A 27,605-nucleotide genomic window follows, 5' to 3' on the forward strand; every position below is an offset into this window, starting at 1 on the left:
GGTGTTTCTAGGCAGTTGCTATGGTATTCTGGGTGGATGCTAGGGCGTTGCTAGGCAGTTGCTAGGGTGTTCTAGGTGGTTGCTAGGTGTTATGGGTGGTTGCTAGGCAGTTGCTAGGGTGTTCTGGGTGGTTGCTCTGGTATTTTTGGTGGTTACTAGAGCGTTTCTAGATGTTGCTAGGGTGTTCAGGGTGGTTGCTAAGGTATGTTTGGTAGTTGCTATGGTGTTACTAGGTGGTTGGTAGTTACAAAGATGGTTACTATGGAGTTTTTATAGAGTTCTTAAAATCTTTAATAACGAGTGCCTTCAGTATGGCACGAGGCCTGCGGCCTCGTGCCTTTGGCCGAATATGCACAAGCATGGAGCAATATCACAAGGCTACGAGTGTGATATTGCTTTAAAAAATGTAAAAAAAAAATTTTTTTATTATTTATTGGTTTAGGGTGGTTGCTAGGGACCTCTTAGTGGTTGCTAGGGTGCTGAAACTGGTTGCTAGGGTGTGGCTATGAAGATTTTAGGCCATTACTTATTGGCTGCTTGATAATATAAATCCTCTGAGGGAGAGAGAGAGGGAGAGATGCAGGGGTGTCAGGCCCTTTGGAGTCTGTGTGTGTGAAAACGTCGGTTGGGATTCAAATATTTTTAGAACTCCCAATGTAAAGTCAATGGGACTTTTTTGGCCGCTTTTTTGCCCGCTGTGCGAACATCGTACACCCGATCGCTTAGAAAAGTCATAGCACACCTCTCCTTAATGAGCCGGTCGATTTGACACCTCACTCAGGGGTCTGAGACAAACGGTGCGGGGCGAGTTTCGCGCCAAACTTTGTCCAGAATAAAAATAAGAATAATAACTAGAATGTACATTTCCTGAAGAAAATGTGAAGTGGTGCTTGCAGTGGCAAAACTCGCCACTCGGTTGCTAGAGTGTGGTACATGATTGCATACGAGCCAACAAACATGTCTGTACGATGTTCTGGTGCTGAGATATGGCTTATTCATGTTGTTCAGGTGGTTGCTAGGGTGTTGCTAGGGTGTTCTGTGTGGTTGCTAGGGCTTTGCTAGGTGGTTGCTAGGGTGTTCTGGGTGGCTGCTATGGTGTTGCTAGGCGGTTGCTAGGGTATTCTGTGTGGTTGCTAGGGCGTTGCTAGGGTGTTGCTAGGGTGTTCTGTGTGGTTGCTAGGGCTTTGCTAGGTGGTTGCTAGGGTGTTCTGGGTGGTTGCTATGGTGTTGCTAGGCGGTTGCTAGGGTATTCTGTGTGGTTGCTAGGGCGTTGCTAGGGTATTCTGGGTGGTTGCTATGGTGTTGCTAGGCGGTTGCTAGGGTATTCTGGGTGGATGCTAGGCGGTTGCTAGGGTATTCTTGGTGGTTGCTAGGGCGTTGCTAGGCAGTTGCTAGGGTGTTCTGGGTGGTTTCTATGATGTTGCTAGGCGGTTGCTAGGGTATTCTGGGTGGTTGCTAGGGCGTTGCTAGGCAGTTGCTAGGGTATTCTGGGTGGTTGCTAGGCGGTTGCTAGGGTATTCTTGGTGGTTGCTAGGGCGTTGCTAGGCAGTTGCTAGGGTGTTCTGGGTGGTTGCTATGGTGTTGCTAGGCGGTTGCTAGGGTATTCTGGGCTGTTGCTAGGGCGTTGCTAGGCAGTTGCTAGGGTGTTCTGGGTGGTTGTTATGGTGTTGCTAGGTGGTTGCTAGGGTATTCTGGGTGGTTGCTAGGGCGTTGCTAGGCAGTTGCTAGGGTATTCTGGGTGGTTGCTATGGTGTTGCTAGGCGGTTGCTAGGGTATTCTGGGTGGTTGCTAGGCAGTTGCTAGGGTATTCTGGGTGGTTGCTATGGTGTTGCTAGGCAGTTGCTATGGTATTCTGGGTGGATGCTAGGGCGTTGCTAGGGTGTTCTGGGTGGTTGCTAGGCAGTTGCTAGGTGTTCTGGGTGGTTACTAGGCAGTTGCTAGGTGTTCTGGGTGGTTGCTAGGCAGTTGCTAGGATGTTCTGGGTGGTTGCTAGAGTTTTTTGGTGGTTACTAGAGCATTTCTAGACGTTGCTAGGGTGTTCAGGGTGGTTGCTAAGGTATTTTTGTTAGTTGCTATGGTGTTACTAGGTGGTTGGTAGTTGTCAAATATGGTTACTATGGAGTTTTTATAGAGTTCTTAAAATCTTTTATAACGAGTGCCTTCAGTACGGCACTCGGCCTGCGGCCTCGTGCCTATGGCCGAATAGGCACAAGCATGGAGCGATATAGCAAGGCCACGAGAGTAAAATTGGTTTCAAAAATACAAAACATTTTAAAAAATGTTTTTTTTTGGTTTAGGGTGGTTGCTAGGGAGCTCTTAGTGGTTGCTAGGGTGCTGAAACTGGTTGCTAGGGTGTGGCTATGAAGATTTTAGGCCATTACTTATTGGTTGCTTGATAATATAAATCCTCTGAGGGAGAGAGAGAGGGAGAGACGCAGGGGTGTCAGGCCCTTTGGAGTGGTGTGTGTGAAAACGTCGGTTGGGATTCAAATATTTTTAGAACTCCCAATGTAAAGTCAATGGGACTTTTTTGGCCGCTTTTTCGTCCGCTGTGCGAACATCGTACACCCGATCGCTTAGAAAAGTCATAGCACACCTCTCCTCAATGAGCCGCTCGATTTGACGCCTCACTCAGGGGTCTGTGACAAACGGTGCGGGGCGCATTACGCGCCAAACTTTTGTCCAGAATAATAAAAAGAAGTAAAAGAATAATAATAAGTATGAGCAATAACAATAGTGATGCTTTCAAAAAAGCACCACTAATAATAAGTATGCAAGAGAACACTAATGATGCCTTGCTTTCAGCAAGCACCATTAATAAGTATGAGCAATAACAATAGTGATGCTTTTAAAAAAGCACCACTAATAATAATAAGTTTAAGTACAATATCACTAAGTTGGCTCTCTCAAGCCAACTTAATAACTGCATCAAGCAGAGGGGCGTGTTTTACTAATAATTTGTTTATTTTTGCACAAGGCACTACATCGTTTTAATTATTTTGGTGTTATCAGAATACATAACACTTTAAAATTAAACTTACCAAAATAATTGAGTAACAATAAAAGCCAATGTCATATATATATATTTGTGGTTGTATGGAATACTTTTTTATAAAGGTTTAGAGGAAATAAAAAAAGTTAAATTACTCATAAATAAAAAGTTAATTTATAAATATTGTTATTTTTAATGTTTAATGTTAACTTATTTCTACTCAGTTTTATTTATTAATGTACCAGATGCAGTTACTCAGATTTACTACATTTTTTAGAGTGTATCCTCCATCTGTTTGCATCTGTAGATTTCTTCTGAATTCACCAATTTAGATTTCTAAATTTCAGGGGGAAAGACTCTTGATGTAAGTCATTAACTGGGGACGTTATGTAGGCTATGCCATTTAGGCGTCAACTAGTTAAAATGTGCACATTTGCATCTAATTGAGAGGGCAATGCAGGTAAATAGGATAAACAAAATAACTAAAGCATATCACCTGGTGGTGATTTAAGCTTATTTTATTAACTTATTTTATTACATGGCTTGGTTGAATTCCAATGTAGAATGAGGTTTGTTATTTCTTGATAACAGACCGCTGTGCGGAGTATAACAGACCGTTGCCATGAAAAACAGAGCATTGCTATGGACTCACAGGATTCTAACCGTAGAGACGGAGCGTAGGCTACTATTTTCTTTAGCGGAAGCATCGGCTTTAACAATCGGGGGAGAGGGAGAGGGAGCGCTTCAGAATTTCTGACCTGATATATACTATTCTTCAATAAATATATTTGTTTGAGAGGGAAGCTGTGCGCAAACAGAAACATATATTATTTTTCGAAAATAAAAAAAAGCACCCCAGAAAAAAGGGCACTTTCTCTCCAGGAATAAAAGGGCAGGTGCTCAAGCCCCCTTTCATGTCTATGTGTGCACGTGCCTGACAATAAATGTGTGTGTAAGTCATTCTAACACACAAATTGTGCCATTTTAAAAAATAAAGCGAAAGGGCCAGATGCAAAAATATTAACCGTTTAATCAATAGTGAGTACAGAATGCATGTGCACACAAAGTACAACACAATGTCTCAAGCTCAATGACTGGACAGACTCACTGTACTGGACATTATTCAGTTATTCACACTTCAACCCCTAACTGATAATGCTGCTTTTGACAAAAGTTCATGAAGAGATAACAGTTCACCGAGTTTGCACTTTGAATTTAATTAAAATGTAACAACTGACAAAATATTGTATATAAATAACTTGTATTTACACTGGCCTGGGCCGGGTTTCCCGATAACGATGTATCTTAGCTCTTAAGAGCGCATTCTACGTGCAAGGTTACGAACGCTCGCAGCAATTCCACGAGCGTTTCCCAAAAATGCACTTAACATGAACGCGCGAGAACGCGCTCTACGTGCTACTTAAGAGTCGCTGTCCATTCGCGAAGTGCTGAAACATAACCTTATATGGAATCGTATTCTGAACGTTTAACCTAATAATTGTCATCTGTTGTGGATTAGCAATCAAGACAAGTCTATATAAAGCACCTACAGGCGGAGGCACTGACAAAATGGCTGAAATAAAAAGAAAAGATACCTTTCAAAAAGATTAAATTAATGTCCTTTTAGAGGAGATAGAGCGAAACAAAGATGTAATTTTTAACAGATTTAAAGGATTTCTTTTATTTATTTTTTGTTCATTCATTTAATTTTGATTAAAATTATTAGATTAAATTATTTCTATTTTTTTTGTTTTGTTTTCTGACCACACAGATTTTAACACATGTAGTGTGTGTGCTCAGGGACAACACATGTTGTGTAGATTTTAACACATGTAGTGTGTGTGCTCAGGGACAACACATGTTGTGTAGATTTTAACACATGTTGTGTAGATTTTAACACATGTAGTGTGTGTGCTCAGGGACAACACGTTGTGTCAAATTTAACACACAACCTGTGTCGATTCTTAACACATCTCTGTGTTTATAAGGACTGCACATTTTGTATTACCTTTAACACAACTAATGTGTTATTCCTCTTACACAGAAGTGTGTTGAAACCTTTTACACACTAATGTGTTATTACACAACTTGTGTCAGATATGTGTCACATGTGACTGTAGTCGGTGTGTATTTGCCAGAGTCACTTCCTGTGTTTTTACAACTGAGTGTTTGGATGAAAACTGAAACATATTGTTAACTTGTGTTTATGGAGTCCAGTGACGTTTAATAAAGAGTTTATTTGAACATTTGGATGGTTTAGACATCATGAATCTACATAGACAAGCTCTTATTGAGAATTAACTGAGTTTAGATGTTGATGTCTCATTGAATGTTTTATTTGAAGTCACCAGAATCGTGATTAATGGCTGCTTTATTTGAGCTCTTGACCCTTTACTCTTCTTTTAGTGTTTCTCTGGCTGCTTTAACTGTATTTTAATAAAATACATTTGTTATGGTGAGAGAAAATATGATCAGATGTTTCTTGATGATGTCATAATCAGCAAGTGCTGATCTGATCAAGTTTATGAGTAAATGGATGGTGCGCATTTAATTTATTTATGTGCTGTTAGTTATAACAGTCTTGTGAAACTACATCATGCTATCCAACAGTGCAGAATAAAAAAAAATGTTTTCTGAAAATTTTAATCTGCAGCAGAAACTAGTCAAACACAGAATTACTTTTTCAAAAATTTTAAAAGAAGGGAATGTCTTTATTTTCGATAAAAGTCGGAGCTGAAAAAAGCATGATTTCACCACTGAATTTATCTGCCTATCTAATTTCAGAGATTCATCAAACACAAAGCCCAGATTTTTCACCCATGGCTTCACACAAGAAGACAGCCCACCAAGGTTTAGTTTGGGAGTATTAAAAGATCTGAAGGTCCATTATTATTCAGAAAATTTAGATACAACCAGGCCTTTACATCTGACACACAGGCCTTATGAATATCCAAACCATCCAAATTGTGCTTTAAGGACAGATAACATTGGGTGTCATCAGCGTAAAAATGGAATGATTTATTTTAAGTTTTGAAGAAGCACCCATGAGAAAATTTTGATTCCTCTGAAATATTATTCTTCATATTGATCATATTCCTATCAAATATAAATATGTTTCATTTAGTTTAGCTACTTACATCTTATCTCACACTTTATGATCATTAACTGAAGGGGCCGTCCAGTCATGCTGAAATTCATGCTCAAAGGCTTCAGTGAACATAAAACCTGTCTACTTTGATTTGATTTGTCATCTCAAATATTTTGACACTGACGAGCAGTGACAGACCAATGAGGCAGCTCAATGAGATGATCTTAGTGCTGTGCAATACCTTAGTGTTAATACTATATTAGGCAATTACATCGGTGACTTCATAGCTGGCTACGGCCATGCTCCAGCTATTTTTCACCCCATACTCACTATCCAGCTGGATGTCGTTGGCCTCACAGATTTTGCTATGAGTGCATAACGTCAGTTGTTGGTAGTTACATGACGCGTGCCAGTTAACACATTCATGGAAGAAGAATCACAGAAGTGGTGCCATATTAGGGTTTTGGTTTGATTTAGATCGGTTTTATTTGGGGGGATTCTAATTATTGGCCGCTGGTATTTATTACAAAAAAATAAAAATGCCCCACATACTTGAGTATCTGCAGTGAGCAGTTTGGATCCTTCAGTTTGTCATTGAGCAGCTGGACTCCTGATTCTCCTGGGTGATTGTAGCTCAGATCCAGCTCTCTCAGGTGTGAGGGGTTTGAACTCAGAGCTGAAGACACATAACCACAGCCTTCCTCTGTCACCATACAGCCTGACAACCTAAACACACACACACACACACACACAAAACTTTATTTAAAGTATGGAATACTAAATATTAAATAATCATAAATCAACTCAAACCTCAGTATCTGCAGCTGACAGTTTGGACTCTTTAGTCCATCAGAGAGCAGCTTCACTCTTAAATCCTGCAGGTCATTGTTACTCAGATCCAGCTCTCTCAGGACACAGTTTGAGGATGTAAGAGCAGATGATAAATATTCACAATCCTGGGCAATGAGATTACAGCCAGCAAGACTGAAAAAGAGCAGATGGAAGTAAATTGTTTTAACTTCATTCCGCAAATGCCATTTCAAAAATATCTGCTTCATTCTTATAAAACTAGATGTACCGCATGGCGGTACAAAATATGACCGCCGCTCAGGCCTGCACTGGCTTTCCACAAAAATAAATGACGTGGAGCAATTTGGCTGTATTGCGTGTTTATGTATATACCTAAAAAAAGTAGTAGTATGTGCATGTCTGTCTGTGTGTGTGTGTATGTGTGTGTGTTTGTGTATGTGTGTGTGTGTGTCTGTGCGTGTATGTGTGTGTGCGTACATGTGTGTGCGCGTGTGTGTTTGTGTGTGTGTTTGTGTGTGTGTGTCTGTGCATGTGGATTTGTATGTGGGTGGATGTCAGTGTGTGTGCATGCTTGCGTTTGTTTGTATTCCTGCATGTGTGTGTGTGACAGTTAGGGTTGCCAACTTCAGAAAAGGAAAATGCGGGACAATCGTGGTTATTTATAGGAAAATGAGGGACACTCAAAATATTTTTACTGTATCACACAGTGTACGTCATTTCAGTGTCTGCAGTTATGTTTGTTTAAAAGGTTATCAGAAATAAACACATTTGTATTGCTTAACCTATTTATGTATTTAATTCTAAAAATTATTTTAATGTCATACATGAAAAAAGTCACATTACAAACAAACCATAGTTCAAAATAACAGCATTTATCTAAAATAGAAAGCTTTTTTAACATTATACACTAGGCTTACAGTTCAAAAGTTTGGGGTTAGTAAGATTTTTTTTGGGGAAAAAAAATAAAGTAATTGCCTACTTTTATTCAGCAAGGATGCATTACATTAATCAAAAGTGACAGTTAAGATAATGTTACAAAAGCTTTCTATGTACTTTCTAAAAGCTTTAAAACATTAATAATAATCAGAAATGTTTTTTGAGCATATTATTCCCTCAGGTAGATTACATGTTTTCTTGCGTGGCTGGATGTTAGACTCATGAACAATAATCATGTTGTTTGCATTCGCCAAAATTGATTAGCCGAAATCAAAACGTGGACAGTGAAAGGAAATTACCGTTAGCGCGAGACGAGTCCGGCTTGAAGCGGAAGCGACCAGACGGCAGAGGATGTTCGCAAATCAAACAATGATTTGTCTCAAAACATTGATTAAAAAAAGCTGTGATTGGATGATGACAGGTATCGGTGATCATTCTCAAGTGTCGTGGTCAGCACTGCTGCGGTTGCTGTTGTATCAGTCAGTGGTTTATCAGCTTGTCAAAAAACGGGACACGGGAGGTCACGCACGGGAAAAATAAATTAGGCCCAAAATACGGGACGTCCCGCCTAATTCGGGACAGTTGGCAACCTTAGTGACAGTATCATCCTAAACCAGCAACCCTTCGCTCAACACCACCATCTACAGGCCGATGAGTGTACAGTCACTAAATGTGCACATAAATGAATTTATTTTATACCCCCCCATGGATGAAATTCTACGAAACTTAGCATACCCCCAGAGGATGTCAAGTTAATCATACACATGAAATATGGTGCAGTTCTGAACATCTCAACTGAAGATAGGGGCGATTAAAGCAGAATAATATTGCATTTTCATTTTTTATGGGAGGGGCACAAATCACAAATGAGTGATTATGGGCTAGGTTGATGTGGGCCCTTAAGACCAACATACCATAAAAATGTCTTCATCCTCGGTGCCACGGTTCAGGTAGTTATTTAGGAAAAACTGCATTTTTTGGGTTTGGGGGGGCCCAGCGCGGGGGGGGGGAGTGGCCCCCGGGGACCAAATGAAATTTTTCCGTAAAAGTCTAGTAGACCAACATACCATAAAAAATTCTTCATCCTCGGTGCCACGGTTCAGGTAGTTATTTAGGAAAAACTGCATTTTTTGGGTTTGGGGGGCCCAGCGCGGGGGGGGAGTGGCCCCCGGGGACCAAACGAAATTTTTCCGTAAAAGTCTAGTGGGGCTACATGCCCACCAAATTTCATGTTCCCCGGTGTTTCGGTGTCCCTGGTATCGTTGACGAAAAATTCACAGGGGCCCCAGCGCGGGGGGGGTAAGTGGCCCCCGGGGACCAAACGAAATTTTTCCGTAAAAGTCTAGTAGACCAACATACCATAAAAAATTCTTCATCCTCGGTGCCACGGTTCAGGTAGTTATTTAGGAAAAACTGCATTTTTTGGGTTTGGGGGGGCCCAGCGCGGGGGGGGAGTGGCCCCCGGGGACCAAACGAAATTTTTCCGTAAAAGTCTAGTGGGGCTACATGCCCACCAAATTTCATGTTCCCCGGTGTTTCGGTGTCCCTGGTATCGTTGACGAAAAATTCACAGGGGCCCCAGCGCGGGGGGGGTAAGTGGCCCCCGGGGACCAAACGAAATTTTTCCGTAAAAGTCTAGTAGACCAACATACCATAAAAAATTCTTCATCCTCGGTGCCACGGTTCAGGTAGTTATTTAGGAAAAACTGCATTTTTTGGGTTTGGGGGGGCCCAGCGCGGGGGGGGAGTGGCCCCCGGGGACCAAACGAAATTTTTCCGTAAAAGTCTAGTGGGGCTACATGCCCACCAAATTTCATGTTCCCCGGTGTTTCGGTGTCCCTGGTATCGTTGACGAAAAAATTCAGTAGATGACGAAAAAAAAAAAAAAAAAAACTTTGACAATCCCTATATGACCGCTTTCGCTAGCTACGCTAGCGGCGGTCATAATTAATGGGATTTTATGGATTTAGGTGAAGAAAGTGTACACATAATACATTTTGGTCTGTACCATGAAGAGAAAACTGATTCAACTATATAAACTATATATTTTCTGAAATCGTAGACTCTCAGGATGTGATCTAACATGGCATGAAACATGTCCCACCCACCTCATTAGTATATTGCCCAAGCATAACACATTGGGTATTGGAAAATCGGGTATATGGCTGATACCTAAAAAAAGTAGTATTATGTGCATGTCTGTGTGTGTGTGTGTGTGTGTGTGTATGTGTGTGTGTTTGTGTGTGTCTGTGTGTGTGTGTGTCTGTGCGTGTATGTATGCGTGCGTACATGTGTGTGCGAGTGTGTGTTTGTGTGTGTGTTTGTGCGTGTGGATGTCAGTGTGTGTGCATGCTTGCGTTTGTTTGTATTCCTGCATGTGTGTGTGTGACAGTATCATCCTAAACCAGCAACCCTTCGTTTAACAGCACCATCTACAGGCCGATGAGTGTACAGTCACTAAATGTGCACATAAATTAATTTATTTTATACCCCCCCCCATGGATGAAATTCTACGAAACTTAGCATACCCCCAGAGGATGTTAAGTTAATCATACACATGAAATATGGTGCAGTTCTGAACATCTCAACTGAAGATAGGGGCGATTAAAGCAGAATAATATTGCATTTTAATTTTTTATGGGAGGGGCGCAAATCACAAATGACTGATTATGGGCTAGGTTGATGTGGGCCCTTAAGAGCAACATACCATCAAAATTTCTTCATCCTCGGTGCCACGGTTCAGGTAGTTATTTAGGAAAAACTGCATTTTTTGGGTTTGGGGGGGCCCAGCGCGGGGGGGAGGGGCCCCCGGGGACCAAACGAAATTTTTCCGTAAAAGTCTAGTGGGGCTACATGCCCACCAAATTTCATGTTCCTCGTTGTTTCGGTGTCCCTGGTATCGTTGACGAAAAATTCACGGGGGCCCCAGCGCGGGGGGGCAAGTGGCCCCCAGGGACCAAACGAAATTTTTCCTTAAAAGTCTAGTGGGGCTACATGCTCACCAAATGTCATGTTCCCCGGTGTTTCGGTGTCCCTGGTATCGTTGACGAAAAATTCACGGGGGGCCCAGCGCGGGGGGGGGAGTGGCCCCCGGGGACCAAACGAAATTTTTCCGTAAAAGTCTAGTGGGGCTACATGCCCACCAAATTTCATGTTCCCCGGTGTTTCGGTGTCCCTGGTATCGTTGACGAAAAATTCACGGGGGGCCCAGCGCGGGGGGGGAGTGGCCCCCGGGGACCAAAGGGAAATTTTCCGTAAAAGTCTAGTGGGGCTACATGCCCACCAAATTTCATGTTCCCCGGTGTTTCGGTGTCCCTGGTATCGCTGACGAAAAATTCACGGGGGCCCCAGCGCGGGGGGGGAAGTGGCCCCCGGGGACCAAACAAAATTTATCCGTAAAAGTCTAGTAGACCAACATACCATAAAAAATTCTTCATCCTCGGTGCCACGGTTCAGGTAGTTATTTAGGAAAAACTGCATTTTTTTGGGTTTGGGGGGGCCCAGCCCGGGGGGGGAGTGGCCCCCGGGGACCAAACAAAATTTTTCCGTACAAGTCTAGTGGGGCTACATGCCCACCAAATTTCATGTTCCCCGGTGTTTCGGTGTCCCTGGTATCGTTGACGAAAAATTCACGGGGGCCCCAGCGCGCGGGGGGGAAGTGGCCCCCGGGGACCAAACAAAATTTTTCCGTAAAAGTCTAGTAGACCAACATACCATAAAAAATTATTCAACCTCGGTGCCACGGTTCAGGTAGTTATTTAGGAAAAACTGCATTTTTTGGGGTTTGGGGGGGCCCAGCGCGGGGGGGGAGTGGCCCCCGGGGACCAAACGAAATTTTTCCGTACAAGTCTAGTGGGGCTACATGCCCACCAAATTTCATGTTCCCCGGTGTTTCGGTGTCCCTGGTATCGTTGACGAAAAATTCACGGGGGCCCCAGCGCGGGGGGGGGAGTGGCCCCCGGGGACCAAACGAAATTTTTCCGTAAAAGTCTAGTAGACCAACATACCATAAAAAATTCTTCATCCTCTGTGCCACGGTTCAGGTAGTTATTTAGGAAAAACTGCATTTTTTTGGGTTTGGGGGGGGCCCAGCGCGGGGGGGGAGTGGCCCCCGGGGACCAAACAAAATTTTTCCGTACAAGTCTAGTGGGGCTACATGCCCACCAAATTTCATGTTCCCTGGTGTTTCGGTGTCCCTGGTATCGTTGACGAAAAATTCACGGGGGCCCCAGCGCAGGGGGGGAAGTGGCCCCCGGGGACCAAACGAAATTTTTCCGTAAAAGTCTAGTAGACCAACATACCATAAAAAATTCTTCATCCTCGGTGCCACGGTTCAGGTAGTTATTTAGGAAAAACTGCATTTTTTTGGGTTTGGGGGGGCCCAGCATGGGGGGGGAGTGGCCCCCGGGGACCAAACGAAATTTTTCCGTAAAAGTCTAGTGGGGCTACATGCCCACCAAATTTCATGTTCCCCGGTGTTTCGGTGTCCCTGGTATCGTTGACGGAAAATTCAGTAAGGTGACGAAAAAAAAAAAAAAAAAAAACTTTGACAATCCCTATATGACCGCTTTCGCTAGCTACGCTAGCGGCGGTCATAATAAGTCAGGCATTAAGAACAAAAAAAAAAATCAGCAAAACAAAATCAGGATAAATTACTGTGAACAACAACAGAAAATGCAAGTTCATTTAGAAAGAAGACACGATTAAACACCCACATAGCTTTAGTGCAGTTGATCACAGCTGGTATCAGTCTTCTTCTACCCTCATCTGATGTGTTGTATTTCTTGAGGTCCAGCTCATCCAGCACCTCCTCTGACATCTGAAGCATGTAGGCGATTGTTGAGCAGTGAGCAGGAGAGAGTTTCTTCTCTAAGTGTTTGTCTGATTTCACAAACTCCTGAATCTCTCTGGACAGAGTCTGATCTTTCACTTCCAGCAGACAGAGGAACTGATTGATGGATCTTTCAGTGGAGAGTCCATGTCCATATTTGATTTTCTCTTTAATGTACTGTGTGGTTCTCCTGATGCTCTCTGAGCTGTTCTCTGTGTGTGTCAGTAGATCCTGTAAGAGTCTCTGATTGGACTCCAGTGAGACGCCCAGCAGGAACCGCAGGAACAGATCCAGATGTCCATTCTTACTCTTAAGAGCTTTATCTACTGCTCTTTTCTGTAAATTATGCAGTGAATCTAAACATGCATCAGCAGTGTTGCTTATGTGAAAGTAAAACACATAGAAAGCAGCAAGAAACTCCTGAACGCTCAGATGAATGAAGCTGTAGACTTTCCTCTGATGAATCACAGATTCCTCCTTAAAGATCTCAGTGCAAATCCCAGAATACACTGAGGCGTCAGTGACGTCTATGCCGCTCTCTCTCAGGTCCTCCTCATAGAACATCACATTGCCCTTCATCAGCTGTTTGAAAGCCAGTTCAGCAAGTTTCACAATCACTTCTCTGTTGGACTTCAGGAGTTTCTCTGGATCTCTCTCTCCATACTTCTGATTCCTCATGTTGATCTGAATCAGCAAGAAGTGGATGTACATTTCAGTCAGAGTTTGAGGGATTTCTGCACTCAGATCTTCTTCCAGGAGCTTCTGAAGCACAGTGGATGAGATCCAGCAGAAGACGGGTATGTGGCACATGATGTGGAGGCTTCTTGCTCTTCTGACGTGTGAGATGATTCTGCTGGCTTGATGCTCGTCACTGATTCTCTTCCTGAAATATTCCTCCTTCTGAGGCTCATTAAATCCCTGAATCTCTGTCACACGGCTGATGTATTTGGAGGGGATCTGATTGGCTGCTGCTGGTCTGGAGGTGATCCAGATGAGAGCAGAGGGAAGTAGCTCTCCTTTAATGAGGTTTGACATCAACACACCCACTGATGAAGTCTCAGTCACACCAGAAACTTTATTAGTGTCTGAAAACATCAGTGTGATTCTGCTTTCATCCAGACCATCAAATATAAACACAACTTTACACTCCTCATAAATCTTTGAGTCCAGATCTTGAAGTTCAGGATGAAAGTCCAGCAGAAGTTTGTGAAGACTGTACTGATGATCTCGGATCAAGTTCAGCTCTCGAAATGGAAGCACAAACATGAAATCTACATCCTGATTGGCTTTCCCCTCGGCCCAGTCCAGAATGAACTTCTGCACAGAGACGGTTTTCCCGATTCCAGCGATGCCTTTAGTAAGAACAGTCTTGATTTGGTCTTTCTCCTCACATCCTAGTACAGGTGAGGCTTTAAAGATGTCATTGCAGATGATTGGAGTGTCTTGTGAGTGTTGTGTTCTGGCTGTTTTCTCCATCTGTAAAACCTCATGTTCTTCATTCACTCCTTCTCTCTCTCCCTCTATGATGTAGAGCTGTGTGTAGATCCTGTTCAGGAGGGTTTTATTCTCTTGGAGTTTGTTTCCCTCAAATAATCTCTCATACTTGTGCTTCATGCTGGTTTTGTGCTGGTCTTTGACTTTCTGCAGGTCTCCAGTCTCCAGTGTGTGTGTCTGCAGGACTGCTTCAGTTTTGTCCTGATAGTGGGATGTAGAGAATGGCACAGATCTGATCAGCTCTTGTATCTCCGCCCTGCTGTAATTAAAAAAGTAAAGAACAGCAATTGCAGTCATTAGAATGACCATTAAATAACATCAGAAATAAATTGGTTACTATATATGATTTTATGATGTTGCATACTAAATTTTTTTTTCATGGTATTTCTTTCTTTTTCTTATTTCTTTTTTTACAGAGTTTTTTCATTAAAATAATTTTTCATCTTAGATGCACTACAATAAATCAGCAAGTAAAGGTTCATACTAACGGAGTATCAGAGGTCACTGGTCCATCACTGAAATGTATGGGTGGCGTCATGGATCTGTTACTCTTCAGAGACACAGCGCTGGGTTCTGGAGACTCTGATCTCAGTCTCTTCCTCCTGCTGATACTGATAAATGACAAACAAACAAAATGGAATTTTGGAGCACTAGCTGTGCCGTATAACTAGAATGATCAATATATTTACACATATTTATTAATTTAGCAGACACTTTTCATCTTTTAATCCATTTGCAATAAAGCAATACAAAAGTTCATCCAATAGAGTAACATGAGAAATGAAAGAGATGAAGTATTTTGATTGATTTATTAGACTATTTAATATTGAAATTTGTACACAGAGGGATCATACATCATTTCATAAACTGTCGAGGATAAAATACACAGAAAAGCCAAAGGCTTATTTCCATTGTGGTCCTCTATGTCTACAGAACAGAACAGAGCAGAACAGACCATATATGGAGAGAAATCACCATCAAGTTCAGCATCTCACACTACATCACTTTAAAATTAATGATAAAAAAAAAACATTTTTTTAACTTCCTTTCTAAAATCACTTTCAACTTTTATCTGCTTTACACAACAAGGTAAATTATTCACCATTTAGATGCAACTGTGGATGTGCTTTCAATAATACCCTGCATAGCTTATACATACCACTAAACCAACATGTTGCAGCATAATCATAGTGTGCCTGCACTAATGCTCCAGCTAACATTTTTAAAGTTTGAGTATTTAGTAAAGCCGCCTGTCTTGCTAAAAATGTTATCCCATTACATATTTTTTAACGAACTAAAACAGCCATATTTTCTCCTGTCAATTTATTATCTAATACACATCCCAGATTCTTTACTTCCTGTTTTGGTGTAATGATCAACCAACCTTGCCGTGTAACAAGAAAGGAGTCAACAAATGAAGTCCACACAAACTCTTTCTCCATAGCATTCTGTATAGGCTAGGCCAAGTGATTCATTCATTATTTCATTAATTCGTTAAGTAAATACAAATACAATGCCTAAAAAATCCCCCAAAAGTCAAGGAACTTTCTTCACTGAGTTAGGGTAAATATCAGAATGACAGTTGAGAGATGTGAGCGCGAAAACTACAAACACAACAGGTATTCACCTCAGAGAAGAAGATATGGATTAGGCCTATATTTTGTGTTGTATTTTTGTTAATCTTGATTTCTCACAAATTGTGTGCTTTTCTGGGCGAGTCGGAGTGAACTGCGGTGCTGTCTCATGAACACGCAGTCAAGCACAGACCATCAGGCAAGGTCAGGATTTTTGTTAAATAATACATAAAATTTCATATCGTAGCCTAAACCAGAACACTTAATTTAGCCTATGGCACATATCGCATGGGATTATTCTGTGATACAGATGAAAAGAATGATGCTGGTTGCTATTCACAGCCATTAAATGGATGAGCACGAGCAGGAAACTTTCCTTTTGTGGTCATAAACAGTGTTACATAAACATAAAGTAACGCGTTACAGTAACGTAACTACTTTTTTTCGGGTACAAGCAGTGTAACGCGCAACTACTGAAAATTTGGTAATTAAACATAGTTGCTTTTTCAATTTGGCGCATCGTTACTTTTCCCAGGGACAGATTTGACAGCGACACTCACACTGCCTTCTCAGCTGCGCGCTTGCCCGATAGTCACAAGCTCCACGGTACATGACAGAGTCTGGTAGCAGTAGGGCTGGGTACTGAGTTTGATACTTTTTAGGTACCGACCGAATTGCCTTGATACTATCGAGTATCGAAAAATGACTTGTTTTTCGGTACCAGATTTCGATACCTAAAGGGGTTAACTCGTCAACGTCAGTGCTCAAACAAATACATATGAAATGCACAACAACACGCCTAAAGTCGCTCACGCACATACATGCAAACTCTACACACACGAAACGCGCGGAACTCTCTGCGCACATACTCATATGAGACGCGCGCGCGCACACAAACTGTCCACGCACATTCTCATATGAGACGCGAGCACACACACACACACACAAACTCGCGCACAAACTCAATGAGACGCGAGCACACATACTCACAATACCCTAAAGATGTGGAAAAGTCGGTCAAAAGTGTGGCTACATTTCTCCAGGCTCGATGCCAACAGCGCGCGATGCAGTATTTGCGGTAAAATAATTGCTGCAAAGACCGGTACCGCGACAGATATGATGAAGACCTTGACAGTGCACGGAGTAAACATAAGAGCAGAAAGTTGCTCCGTCTTTGACTGGTAAATGAAGAGATTCCTTGTTGATCACTCTGACAGTGTTTACATTTCAATAATGACCTACTGAATGTACACTGCCGTTCAAAAATGTGTTGGTTGGTCAGAATTTTTTTTCAGTAAGGATGCATTAAAGTGATCAAAAATGACCTTAAAACATGTGTAATGTTACAAAAGATTTCTGTTTCAAATAAATGCTGTTCTTTTGAATTTTTTATTCATCAAAGAATCATGAAAAATGTATCATAGTTTCCAAAAACTGTTTTCATATTTCTGAAGGATCATGTGACACTGAAGTAATGATTTTGAAAATTCAGCTTTGGCAACACAGGAATAAATTACATTTTGAAATATATTCAAATAAGATTTTAAATTGTAATACTATTCCACAATATTACAAGTTTTACTGTATTTTTGATCAAAGAAATTCAGCTTTGGTGAGCATGAGCTCTTTATAAAAAAAATAATTTGTACCTTATGTATATGTATAAGGAAAATGATGTTCCTTTGTGCTTTTTTGTTCCTTTGTGCACTGACTAAGGAGCATGAGTCAAACTGAAAAAATAAAACCAAAGTTTTTCTGAGGTAATGTGTTATGTAATCTTGTTAAAATGGATTTCATAAAATTGGTATCGAAAAAAGTATCGTTCAGGAACCGGTATCGAAATCAAGGTATCGGTATCGGTATCGAATTTTTTTGAACGATACCCAGCCCTAGACGTGATTGGCCTGACCCAATTTAGCTTTTTGCAGCTAGAAGGTCTATTGAGAGTTGCTAGACCCACCTGGCTGCAAAATACATTTTGCTGCCGCTAGGGTGCGTCTAGATTTATAGGCTCAATTTTCTCTTCTTGTATCTGACAAACATGTTCTCTATCCCTCTCCTTCCTCGTGTTGTTCTCTCTCAGGTAAGACTCACAGGTGTTCCTCAGGCTCAGATTGGACACTGGTTGCTGAGGTGAAAGCTGTCGACAGACGGGACAGTTTCTGGATCTGCTCGAGGTCCAGTGATCATTAATGCACAGAAACTGTGACCACAGCTCAATAACACAGGGTCCGTGAAGAGCTCAGTGCACACGGCACACGACAGGTCGCCCAACAGAGAGGCAGCCATGAAGACAGAGACAGAAGACGAAGATTAAATTATTAAAAAACTAGAGAGAAAACATAGCCTGGCAAGCCAGACTACATCAAGATGTTAGGTCTGGCAACTCACCATAGACACGCTCACTCCGAGGGGCGGGATAAACGGCTGTCTTTCAAATTCCCTCTGCACGCAATAGGACAGCGCTTCAACCAACCAGAGCGTTTTCCCAACAGCGGAGCTAGTTGATAAGATTCATTCAACTTTTGCCATATCTGGCCGGCAAAACGACGAACACATCTTCCTTTTGTAAAGAATGACTTAAGTGCCGTTCTTTGCTCTTTTCTCAAAGAAAAACTTAACTCCAAGTCCTCTAGAGTCGCGGACAAAGCCGATTCGAAAGACGGTTCACCAGCAGCAGCAGCCATTCTTTGTTTTTTAAGTCGAAGGCAGGTGACCGTCGCAACTCTGTCGTCATATGTTAAGCCCTGCCCCGCCTACTCTATAAGCGACGTGATTAGGGCTGGGTACCGATTTCGATACTTTTTAGGTACCGACCGAATTGCCTCGATACTATCGAGTATCGAAAAATGACTTGTTTTTCGGTACCAGATTTCGATACCTAAGGGGTTAACTCGTCAACTGTCAGTGCTCAAACAAATACAAATGAAATGCACAACGACACGCCTAAAGTCGCTCACGCACATACACGCAAACTCTACACACACGAAACGCGCGGAACTCTCTGCGCACATACTCATATGAGACGCGCGCGCGCACACAAACTGTCCACGCACATTCTCAGATGAGACGCGAGCACACACACACACAAACTCGCGCACAAACTCAATGAGACGCGAGCACACATACTCACAATACCCTAAAGATGTGGAAAAGTCGGTCAAAAGTGTGACTACATTTCTCCAGGCTCGATGCCAACAGCGCGCGATGCAGTATTTGCGGTAAAAAAGACCGGTACCATGACAAATATGATGAAGACCTTGACAGTGCACGGAGTAAACATAAGAGCAGGAAGTTGCTCCGTCTTTGACTGGTAAATGAAGAGATACCTTGTTGATCACTCTGACAGTGTTTATATTGCAATAATGACCTACTGAATGTACACTGCCGTTCAAAAATGTGTTGGTTGGTCAGAATTTTTTTTCAGTAAGGATGCATTAAAGTGATCAAAAATGACCTTAAAACATGTGTAATGTTACAAAAGATTTCTGTTTCAAATAAATGCTCTTCTTTTGAATTTATTCATCAAAGAATCATGAAAAAAATGTATCATAGTTTCCAAAAACTGTTTTCATATTTCTGAAGGATCATGTGACACTGAAGTAATGATTTTGAAAATTCAGCTTTGACAACACAGGAATAAATTACATTTTGAAATATATTCAAATAAGATTTTAAATTGTAATACTATTCCACAATATTACAAGTTTTACTGTATTTTTGATCAAAGAAATTCAGCTTTGGTGAGCATGAGCTCTTTATAAAAAAATAATTTTGTTCCTTTGTGCTTTTTTTTGTTCCTTTGTGCACTGACTAAGGAGCATGAGTCAAACTGAAAAAATAGTTTTTCTGAGGTAATGTGTTATGTAATCTTGTTAAAATGGATTTCATAAAATTGGTATCGAAAAAAGTATCGTTCAGGAACCGGTATCGAAATCAAGGTATCGGTATTGGTATTGGTATCGAAATTTTTTGAACGATACCCAGCCCTAGGTAGCAGAGCAATCAATTCTGTGAATTACACTGCGCAAACCAAAAGTAATACTACACACCGGATGAAGAAAGTTTGTCTCTCCACAGAACATATAATATTCATTTTATTTTATTTTTCGCGTTCGCATTTATGGGGAAAAAACAATGTTACGGATGAGACAGTTCTCCGTTACGGACGTGACCGCTCTGAAAGCGGCACTAAAAGACTGCTTTAGGCCCCGATCACACCAAAAGCGTTTTTCAGGTTCGAAAACGCGAGGCGCACAGCACTGCCCCGATCACACAGAACGAGCAGTGCGCTGCGCTTTTTATGTTGCTAGGCAACCACCGAAACAGCTGTCCTGTCAGTCAAGTAAATGTCAAATCAGCCTTTTATTTACTTTTTTTACTTTCTGTTAACATTGTGGTAGTTACGGTTCGTGAAGTCGTTAAGCTCCTGGTAACCCGCGAGAGCACCACAAGTTTATCCTCCTTCATCGCACTCTCTGGGCGTTAAAGCAACTGTAGCCTTTATTAGCACTCACCCACTGCAGGCTTCTGGAATACACTGTAAATCACTTTGCATAAAAGCATCTGTTAAAGCTGAAATGGCCAGTGTCTTACCTGGGGTCAGAGGTCATTGTTGCATCACTGGATCCAGACGGAAGATTCCTCATGGATTGATCACTCTTCACAGACTCACAGCTGGATCCAGGAGATGGAGGACTCGTTTCAGAGGCAGTGTCCTCATCTTGTCTTTCAATATGGAAACTCATATTAGTTTTCTCCTGCACTCATTTCTTAAAGTCCCACTCCGATCATATTTTGAGCTATTTTTAAACATTCTCAGTGGTCTTTAAATGATGATTATGCCATTTTTAGCCAAAATCACAAAACCTGTGCCGTTTTCTGGGACTTTGCTTCAGCAGAGCGGCAGTAGCTCATTAGCAATTCGCCTCTGCGTTGTGGGCGGAGCCGTTGGCACGGAGACGACCCTCCCCCTCCTCGTTGCTGAGAGCTCTCTCTCCCTCCCGCTAGCTGTCACCTAGCTTTTCACCCCCAACCTGTCATTACCGTTGCAACTAAAATGGAGAACAATATTGGAGCTATCCAGCCCTACAGTTTTGAGCCAGATGCCAGCTCGGACGAGGAACAAGATGAACAAGAGGACGTACATAGTTCAAGTCGTCTACAAGTGGATGTATCAGAATGGTATTGTTTTTGTAATCTCTTGAATTGACTATTTTCAGGCCAATATCTCCTAATAACATGTTAGTTAATAAATATGTTTGTGAAAATGCTCCAAACATTTAGTCAGATTAGCCTTTTTGAAGTTTTCATAGCTATCACACAAAGAATAAATCATAGTGCTGCAGAATCAAATCTAAATTTAAGTTTACTTATAGAGCACATTGAAAACCTAAGTCTAAAGTTAAATTGTGCATATATTTATTATCCCCCCCCCATCAGGTGTTCATGTGGTAAATGCATTACAATGCCCATTGCTTCTGAGAATATTTGCTGCTGGGAAATACCCAAGGTAGATTATATGATGCTATAAATTACTTATTTACAATTGTGTTGATAATTATTTTGTCTCCAATATAGGCCAATGTCCACATAATTCATGCTGTCGGTATTTCTCCCCTTTTAGGTTGTTGTCAAACTAAGGGCTCTACTGCAGCCTCCTACCTGTATGAGTCTTCACCCAGGATTACAGCCAGTGTGCCTGGATGAATTTGCACTTGAGAACGCCCTAAATATTTTCAGAGCCCTCCACGGCCCTTTGCTAATAAATGTTTATAATGCGTAAGTAAAATACTGTTCCCTATACAGTAATAAAATATATAATACTAAAATACAGTTCCTGCACATCAAAAGATGCATAGGAGAAATCACAAGATCCCACATCGTGTTGTCTCAAAAATGTCTGCATTTCAGATTTTTGTAGTACAAAATATTGCAACAAATAATGACTTACTAAAACAGTAATCACATTTTATTATTATTATTATTATTAAAGTATACATTTAAGTATATACAGTAGTTATAATCTTGCATTTTTTTCACAGGCAGAGGAGGTATCTGGCCTACCGCCAGTTTGTCAGCTGGGTGTGGGGGTACTTGGGCCATGGCAATAGAATAGTGATCCCATCCTGTGTCGTGGTCAGCATCCGCCAGCAGTATCCAGACCCTGAGGGAAATTATGTTGGCTTCTTACCCCACTAGATCTCTCTCTCTCTCTCTCTCTATATATTTATATATCTATATCTATCTATCTACATATATACACACATATATATATATATATATATATATATATATATATATATATCTATGTATATCTATATCTATATATGAAGAGTTCAGATGCAAAAGCCTCTAAGTGCCATCTGAAATTTTCTTCTAGAATGAAAATTTTTATCAAGCTCCTATATTTAAGTTCAGTAATTTCACTTAAATGACAATTCATAGTTAATTTTCATTGTCATTTAAGTGAAATTACTGAACTTAAATATACAAGCTTGAAAAAAATGATCATTCTAGAAGAAAATTTCAGATGGCACTTAGAGGCTTTTGCATCTTAACTCTTCATATCTATCTATCTATCTATCTATCTATCTATCTATCTATCTATCTATCTATCTATCCTCTCTATGTTGTCCTGACCCTGACTCCAGGCACTGTCTGTTAATGATTGAAATTAAACATCATATGAATTAAAATAATCAACCAGAAAGAATAGACTGCCATGTCATTTGTGTTTGAGTACGGTTGTGGCCACGACAAAAATAAGTGAACCGAACATGTCCCCTCCCGGTCACCGTATTTGAGGTCTGCCAAGACGCAAAATAAAGTGCATCAGTGGCTGAAGCGAGATACATAGGCAGCAACAGCCTCTTGCTTGTCTGGCCTGTGGAACTGAGAACACAGGGTGTCTGGGATCTTCAGTTCCTGAAGCTCAACAGTGAATTTTGCTGGTTCATGCAGCACCTCGTCGAAGAAGACGCGCATTAGGTTGTCCACATAGGCTGGGAAGAAAAGATAATCATTAATCTGTATGTACCAAAAAATAAAAAAATAAAATAAAACAATTATTGATATGTCTTTAATCTACCATATGATGGTTTTTTCTTCAGTGGCTGGATCGTGTGTTTTCCTTTCTTGTGCTTGGGGTATTTGATCTTGTATGCTGGTGTTCCGTCTCTAGACGTCAGCCGTTCCCTGTTTCCATTTTCATTAAAATGCAGCGAAGCGAGATACAACCTGAAATCAGAAATATATAAAATGGCCATCCGAAAAAACAATGAATAAATTCCAAATATAACAAATAAATTGACTATTCTGTTTACCTGCATAGCATTCCCCTGTAGGAGAAGACGACATTTTTGGGGGCAAATCGCAGAATGACGCTGTGGAAACCCTCAATGGCCGATGTTTGGTGCTTTGGGCTGAGTTTTGCCACACCTTTTAAGAGGTATTTGTTTGACACAATCCTCTGCAGTTTAAACAAAGCCGGTGATGCTGCAATTAAAATATTGATAGCATTAATATTAGAATATTCTTTTTCCATACACATATCCAATATCACTTTTAGGAAAGTTGTGCAATAGCACAAACAAGTTGGCAAATTAATGTTGATATGTATTATTTATAGCAAACAAAAGCATGGATACCGGTACACTAAATGATCTTGAGATTACATGCCTGATTTCAACCACTTTTTCGGGCGGCTTCCATCCAAGGCAGGGTGCAGACACTCAGGGAAGAGGACGTTGTCATGGCTGTGGATGTTCTGGACATGATTACTGAATGAGGTCCACTTAGCTACAGCTTCTTCACCCGATGAGGAAGAGATGGCACACCAGTACAGATGGTTTACCAGGCTCTGCTGCCATCTCTTTAACTCATTGCAGTCCTTCATCTTTGCCAGAGCCTCTACTTTCTTCGAAACACCTGAATGGCGAGAATTAGCAAATGGAAGTCTGTTACATGGGACCGTGTATATCAAAGTTCAAGAACCATGTGAATAACAATTTTTTACATTTACTTCACCTTTGGCAACATGCCAAACATCATAAAAGTGCTCAATATCGTTCCTCTCAATTCTCAAAAACTTCTGGATTTGAGAGTGTCTGTCAGTAACAATTGATGCAACTTTCACAGCAGATTTTTCCAGGAAATCGAGACTCCTAATCAGGCCCTCTTTCTCCATTTTGGCACTGCCGCCACATTCGTTACTCTGTGGGGATAGAGAAAACAATATTGCACAAACACATGATTTTTTTTTCTATTTCACATCAACATTCTGTCATAGGTGAGATATTAAAATAAATGATTAATGCAGAAGGTCAGACTTTCATATTCACCATGTGACATTTATTTTCATAGATTGATTTTAAACTGTGAATTATTCAGGTTTTGCACATGAGCATAAATGAATAAAATCTAATTCAGAAATAAATTAAATGTTTTTATTGCGCTCCTAGACTTCTGGGGGAAATCAAACTTTACCGTTTCTACGTGAGCATGTAGTCCAAACGGCCTCAACCCTCAAAAAAGTGTGAATGGGTGCTCAATCCTCAAGCAATTAAATAACAAAAAATGCACAAAAGTACAAGACAATATCCTGTACCTTTTGGACTAAGTGGGCATGAGCCATAATCTCACCTGCACCAACTGGACATCAATAATTTTTCCCATGTTGAGGTCCATCATTGAGTAAGAGCCATATTTTGCACAGTGTCCCGGGCTGTCGGCTCTCATGTCACCCCCAAGCTCGGCTCCCCCAGGCCTACTCTTTGTTTCCTGGATCAGGTCTGCTTGGGTCCGCTTCCACACAGCGAAAACACATGGCTCCATAAATGATGAGGCATGGAGGAAATATGTGCTCTCTACTATGTTGCAGACTTTAAGTGCAGACAGAACCTGTAACACAACCAAATCTTGATGAGTTGATTATGTTTTGAAATTAGACAGAAAGTACACACACATACGTCCATTAATGCTGTATATTTTTATCCACTTCTTGCTACATTTATTCACATTTATGTACTGTTACTTACTTTGCTGATCTGTCTAAATGACGTGCCAGTAAAGTGTACTGCAGCAGATAACTGCAGGTTGCCTGCTGGGGTGCTGCCGATGATCGGCTGACTTTTCCACTGCCTGGAATAGTCACAGAAAGGACATTTCTGTCTGATTGACAAAAATGTTCCCCTGACATACTTCTCCAGCTCACATGTCCGCTGACAAATTGGACAGTCATGGAACAGAGCAAGGAGGCAATCTTCATATACAAGATATTTTACAATATCTTGTATTGGTGTTGGAGGGCTGTGGGGTGGGTGGAGGATGAAATATATTATATTTCTTCATCTCTCTTTTCATAAAACATAATACAGCAATTCGACTACAAAGTAAGTGATCACCTGACAATGGTTGAGTCACTCAAAGAAGACATGCTGGGGTGATATGTTGACTGAGAACTGTCAACTGGTTCTTCCTCAGCATCATCCAGATCCTCTGTGTCATCCAGCAATGTCTCAAGGCGTCTCCTTTTCAAAGGTGGGGGCCTTGTCTTGTCCGGTGTTGAAGTAAATCCTCCAAACTCTGCTTTCACCTCAGTATTGGTTCCAAAGGAACTGGTGGATGGATTGACTTGGATAGCTGTAATATGACAATTTTAAATATGAACAGACATGTATTACTATGACTACATATTACAGTCCAGGGGTCAATACACATCCGGTGTCCTTATTTTCATAATAATAAGTGACATTCACATATTCAATTTTAATAAACGGTGCATACAAAGAATATCTAAAAATATTAAAAACAATAGAACACTTACCTTTACTTCGAATGGATTTGAGAGTATACTCTGACAGCTGGGTGGCCACAGTTGACCTTCCCCTCTTCTGTGGCTCCCACTGACAGCCTACATCTCTTGTCTGTGTGGCCGCCGCAGAAGTGACGTTACTCTGAAGAAACAGCGAAAACAGAACACAATAAATAACTTTACCATTAATCATACACTTTTCTCAGTAAGGTAGAAGTCATATAGTCAATATAGAAGCATTACAGTATTATATACACGTTAATTATTATTATCCGAAATTAATCAAAGTTATCACCGATCACCAATCATATTTTCACTCCGAGACGTTGCGGTAAAAAACAGCTCGACTTCGACTTCGCTTCGATATTTCATCCCTCCCACAGTGATCAATCAGGACATATTTAGTATCAGTGGATTGATCGGAATTTCGGGAATTATTATGACGCTACTGTCACCGCTCTATCTGAAAAACTGACTGACTCTCTCACGAGTGATGAAACGACTGCGACAGGCTAAACTCGTCGCCACCCTGCGTGTGCTAGTCTAACGTTACTTGAACGAGCGCGGAATTTAGATGGCGATTGATAGACGGTGAACAGTGACTTATTCGGAGCTCGGTTCACAATGCCATGCAACGGCTTGTGTGTGTGTGTATCTGTAACATTCACATATTCAAAACACAACTTCAAAAAAAGCCCCTGTACAACGCATTACATTAACGTTACATTACATTATAATCTACATCGCTTTAACACAGATGAAGCTAAGTTAACAGAGAATTGCCACATAATGCAGCACTGGCTTTTTTGCCAGGTAGATAACGTTAGCTGATGTAACGAGCAAACAGGCGGGATCGTTGAATTGGCTCCTGACAGAAAAGCGCCACTTTGGCCGCACTGTGCTAGCAAACAGGCGGGATCGTTGAACTAGCTCCCGACAGAAAAAAATAAATAAACTTACCGGTAAAGACACAGGCTGTCCAGTTGATGATGTCTTGATGGAAGGCACTGCATCAGGCTTCAAAAATAATTTAGTGACGAAGCCCATTTTTTTCTCCTGCCAGTTGGTGAAACATTCTTCAGTGAAGTGCAGACCGCAAACCGAGGTGTTATTTTTAACATTACCGTGACCACCAAGGAACGTAATCCATCTATCTCTTACAGCAACATGTTTGGGTAAAGCATGGAAGCTAATACCACTATCTCTCCTCTTAGAATTGCAACCCGCTACCGCACATAGGTGTTGATCCGCCATCGTCTTCGTCTTCTCTACTCCTCAGAACCTGAGCGGGCGCGGGCGTGGTATGAGCTTGTGGCCCCGCCCAGTGGAGTTACTACGTCACAACTCCAGTCTATTTTAAACGGCATTTTTGCGTCTGCTACTGATTCACAGACATTTGAATGCAGAAATACTCAGAAATACAACTTTGAGCTTATTTTTCTCAAGATGTGTCCTCTAACATGAGAAAAATGCTACAAGAACATGTTAACACCTAGAAAAACATGATTTTCATCGGAGTGGGTCTTTAAAGTCAGACCTTTTGTGAAGAAACACAGTTATTTTTAAATAGTTTTATGTAGTACGATGTTGCAATAAAGTACATCTTAATTATTTTTAGAACATCGACTTTCTCCATATTATAATGAACACAAACAAATATATCTCATTCTAAACTAAAAAATATGGTAATTTAAAGGTTCTTTATGAATATTTGTTATTTTCTAAATATGTCAATAGGTTTAAACCTTGTAAGGAACTTTTTAATGCCCCTTTAACCCTTTAATGAACCTTTAACATAACATGCGTTTCCAACTCTGTTCAATCAAATACACTTCTATCCTCTTCTTCACCAAGTAAACAACAGAAAATTGTAATTATTAGGGTCAGGGTTATTATAGTTTTGCATTTTTCATTAGTTTTTATTTTTATTTCGTTTTGACTTTTTGTTTTCAAATTCAGTTTAGTTTTAATTCGTTTTTAAAGTGGGTTTGCTAGTTTAGTTTAGTTTTTAGTTTTTGAAAATGCTTAGTTTTAGTTTAGTTTTTATTAGTTTTAGTGTTAGTTTT

General features: G+C 40.9%; 3 protein-coding genes and 1 pseudogene across 4 annotated transcripts in view; 1 reads left to right on the forward strand and 3 right to left on the reverse strand.

The window, feature by feature from the left end:
* Nucleotides 1–20,473, reverse strand: part of LOC311069378 (NLR family CARD domain-containing protein 3-like) — a 106,454-nt pseudogene extending 85,981 nt beyond the window's left edge. The window contains exons 1-3 of the transcript XR_014609566.1: nucleotides 20,322–20,473; nucleotides 14,640–14,762; nucleotides 14,049–14,410 (exon numbers count right to left, since the gene is read on the reverse strand). The product of XR_014609566.1 is annotated as an NLR family CARD domain-containing protein 3-like (transcript). The remainder of the gene's footprint in view (nucleotides 1–14,048; nucleotides 14,411–14,639; nucleotides 14,763–20,321) is intronic.
* LOC311077597 (protein NLRC3-like) overlaps nucleotides 1–27,605 on the forward strand; it is a gene marked incomplete at its 3' end in the record, with an annotated part of 522,782 nt that overhangs the window by 458,611 nt on the left and 36,566 nt on the right. The gene's annotated exons all lie outside the window — the stretch shown is intronic.
* LOC311069384 (protein NLRC3-like) lies at nucleotides 6,340–13,923 on the reverse strand (the record flags this gene model as incomplete). The annotated part of the gene is made up of 5 exons (XM_084092496.1): nucleotides 6,340–6,445; nucleotides 6,633–6,806; nucleotides 6,891–7,064; nucleotides 12,542–13,633; nucleotides 13,691–13,923. The coding sequence occupies 5 exons, from the start codon at nucleotides 13,921–13,923 to the stop codon at nucleotides 6,340–6,342; spliced, it is 1,779 nt and encodes a 592-aa protein (XP_083948622.1).
* Nucleotides 22,560–26,793, reverse strand: LOC311069391 (uncharacterized protein; the record flags this gene model as incomplete). The annotated part of the gene is made up of 10 exons (XM_084092506.1): nucleotides 22,560–22,729; nucleotides 22,816–22,964; nucleotides 23,051–23,222; nucleotides 23,406–23,654; nucleotides 23,754–23,940; nucleotides 24,369–24,626; nucleotides 24,764–25,034; nucleotides 25,130–25,367; nucleotides 25,552–25,681; nucleotides 26,500–26,793. The coding sequence occupies 10 exons, from the start codon at nucleotides 26,791–26,793 to the stop codon at nucleotides 22,560–22,562; spliced, it is 2,118 nt and encodes a 705-aa protein (XP_083948632.1).

This window comes from Abramis brama (genome assembly GCF_963993115.1).
Source record: "Abramis brama genome assembly, chromosome: 2".
NCBI classification, from domain to species: domain Eukaryota; kingdom Metazoa; phylum Chordata; class Actinopteri; order Cypriniformes; family Leuciscidae; genus Abramis; species Abramis brama.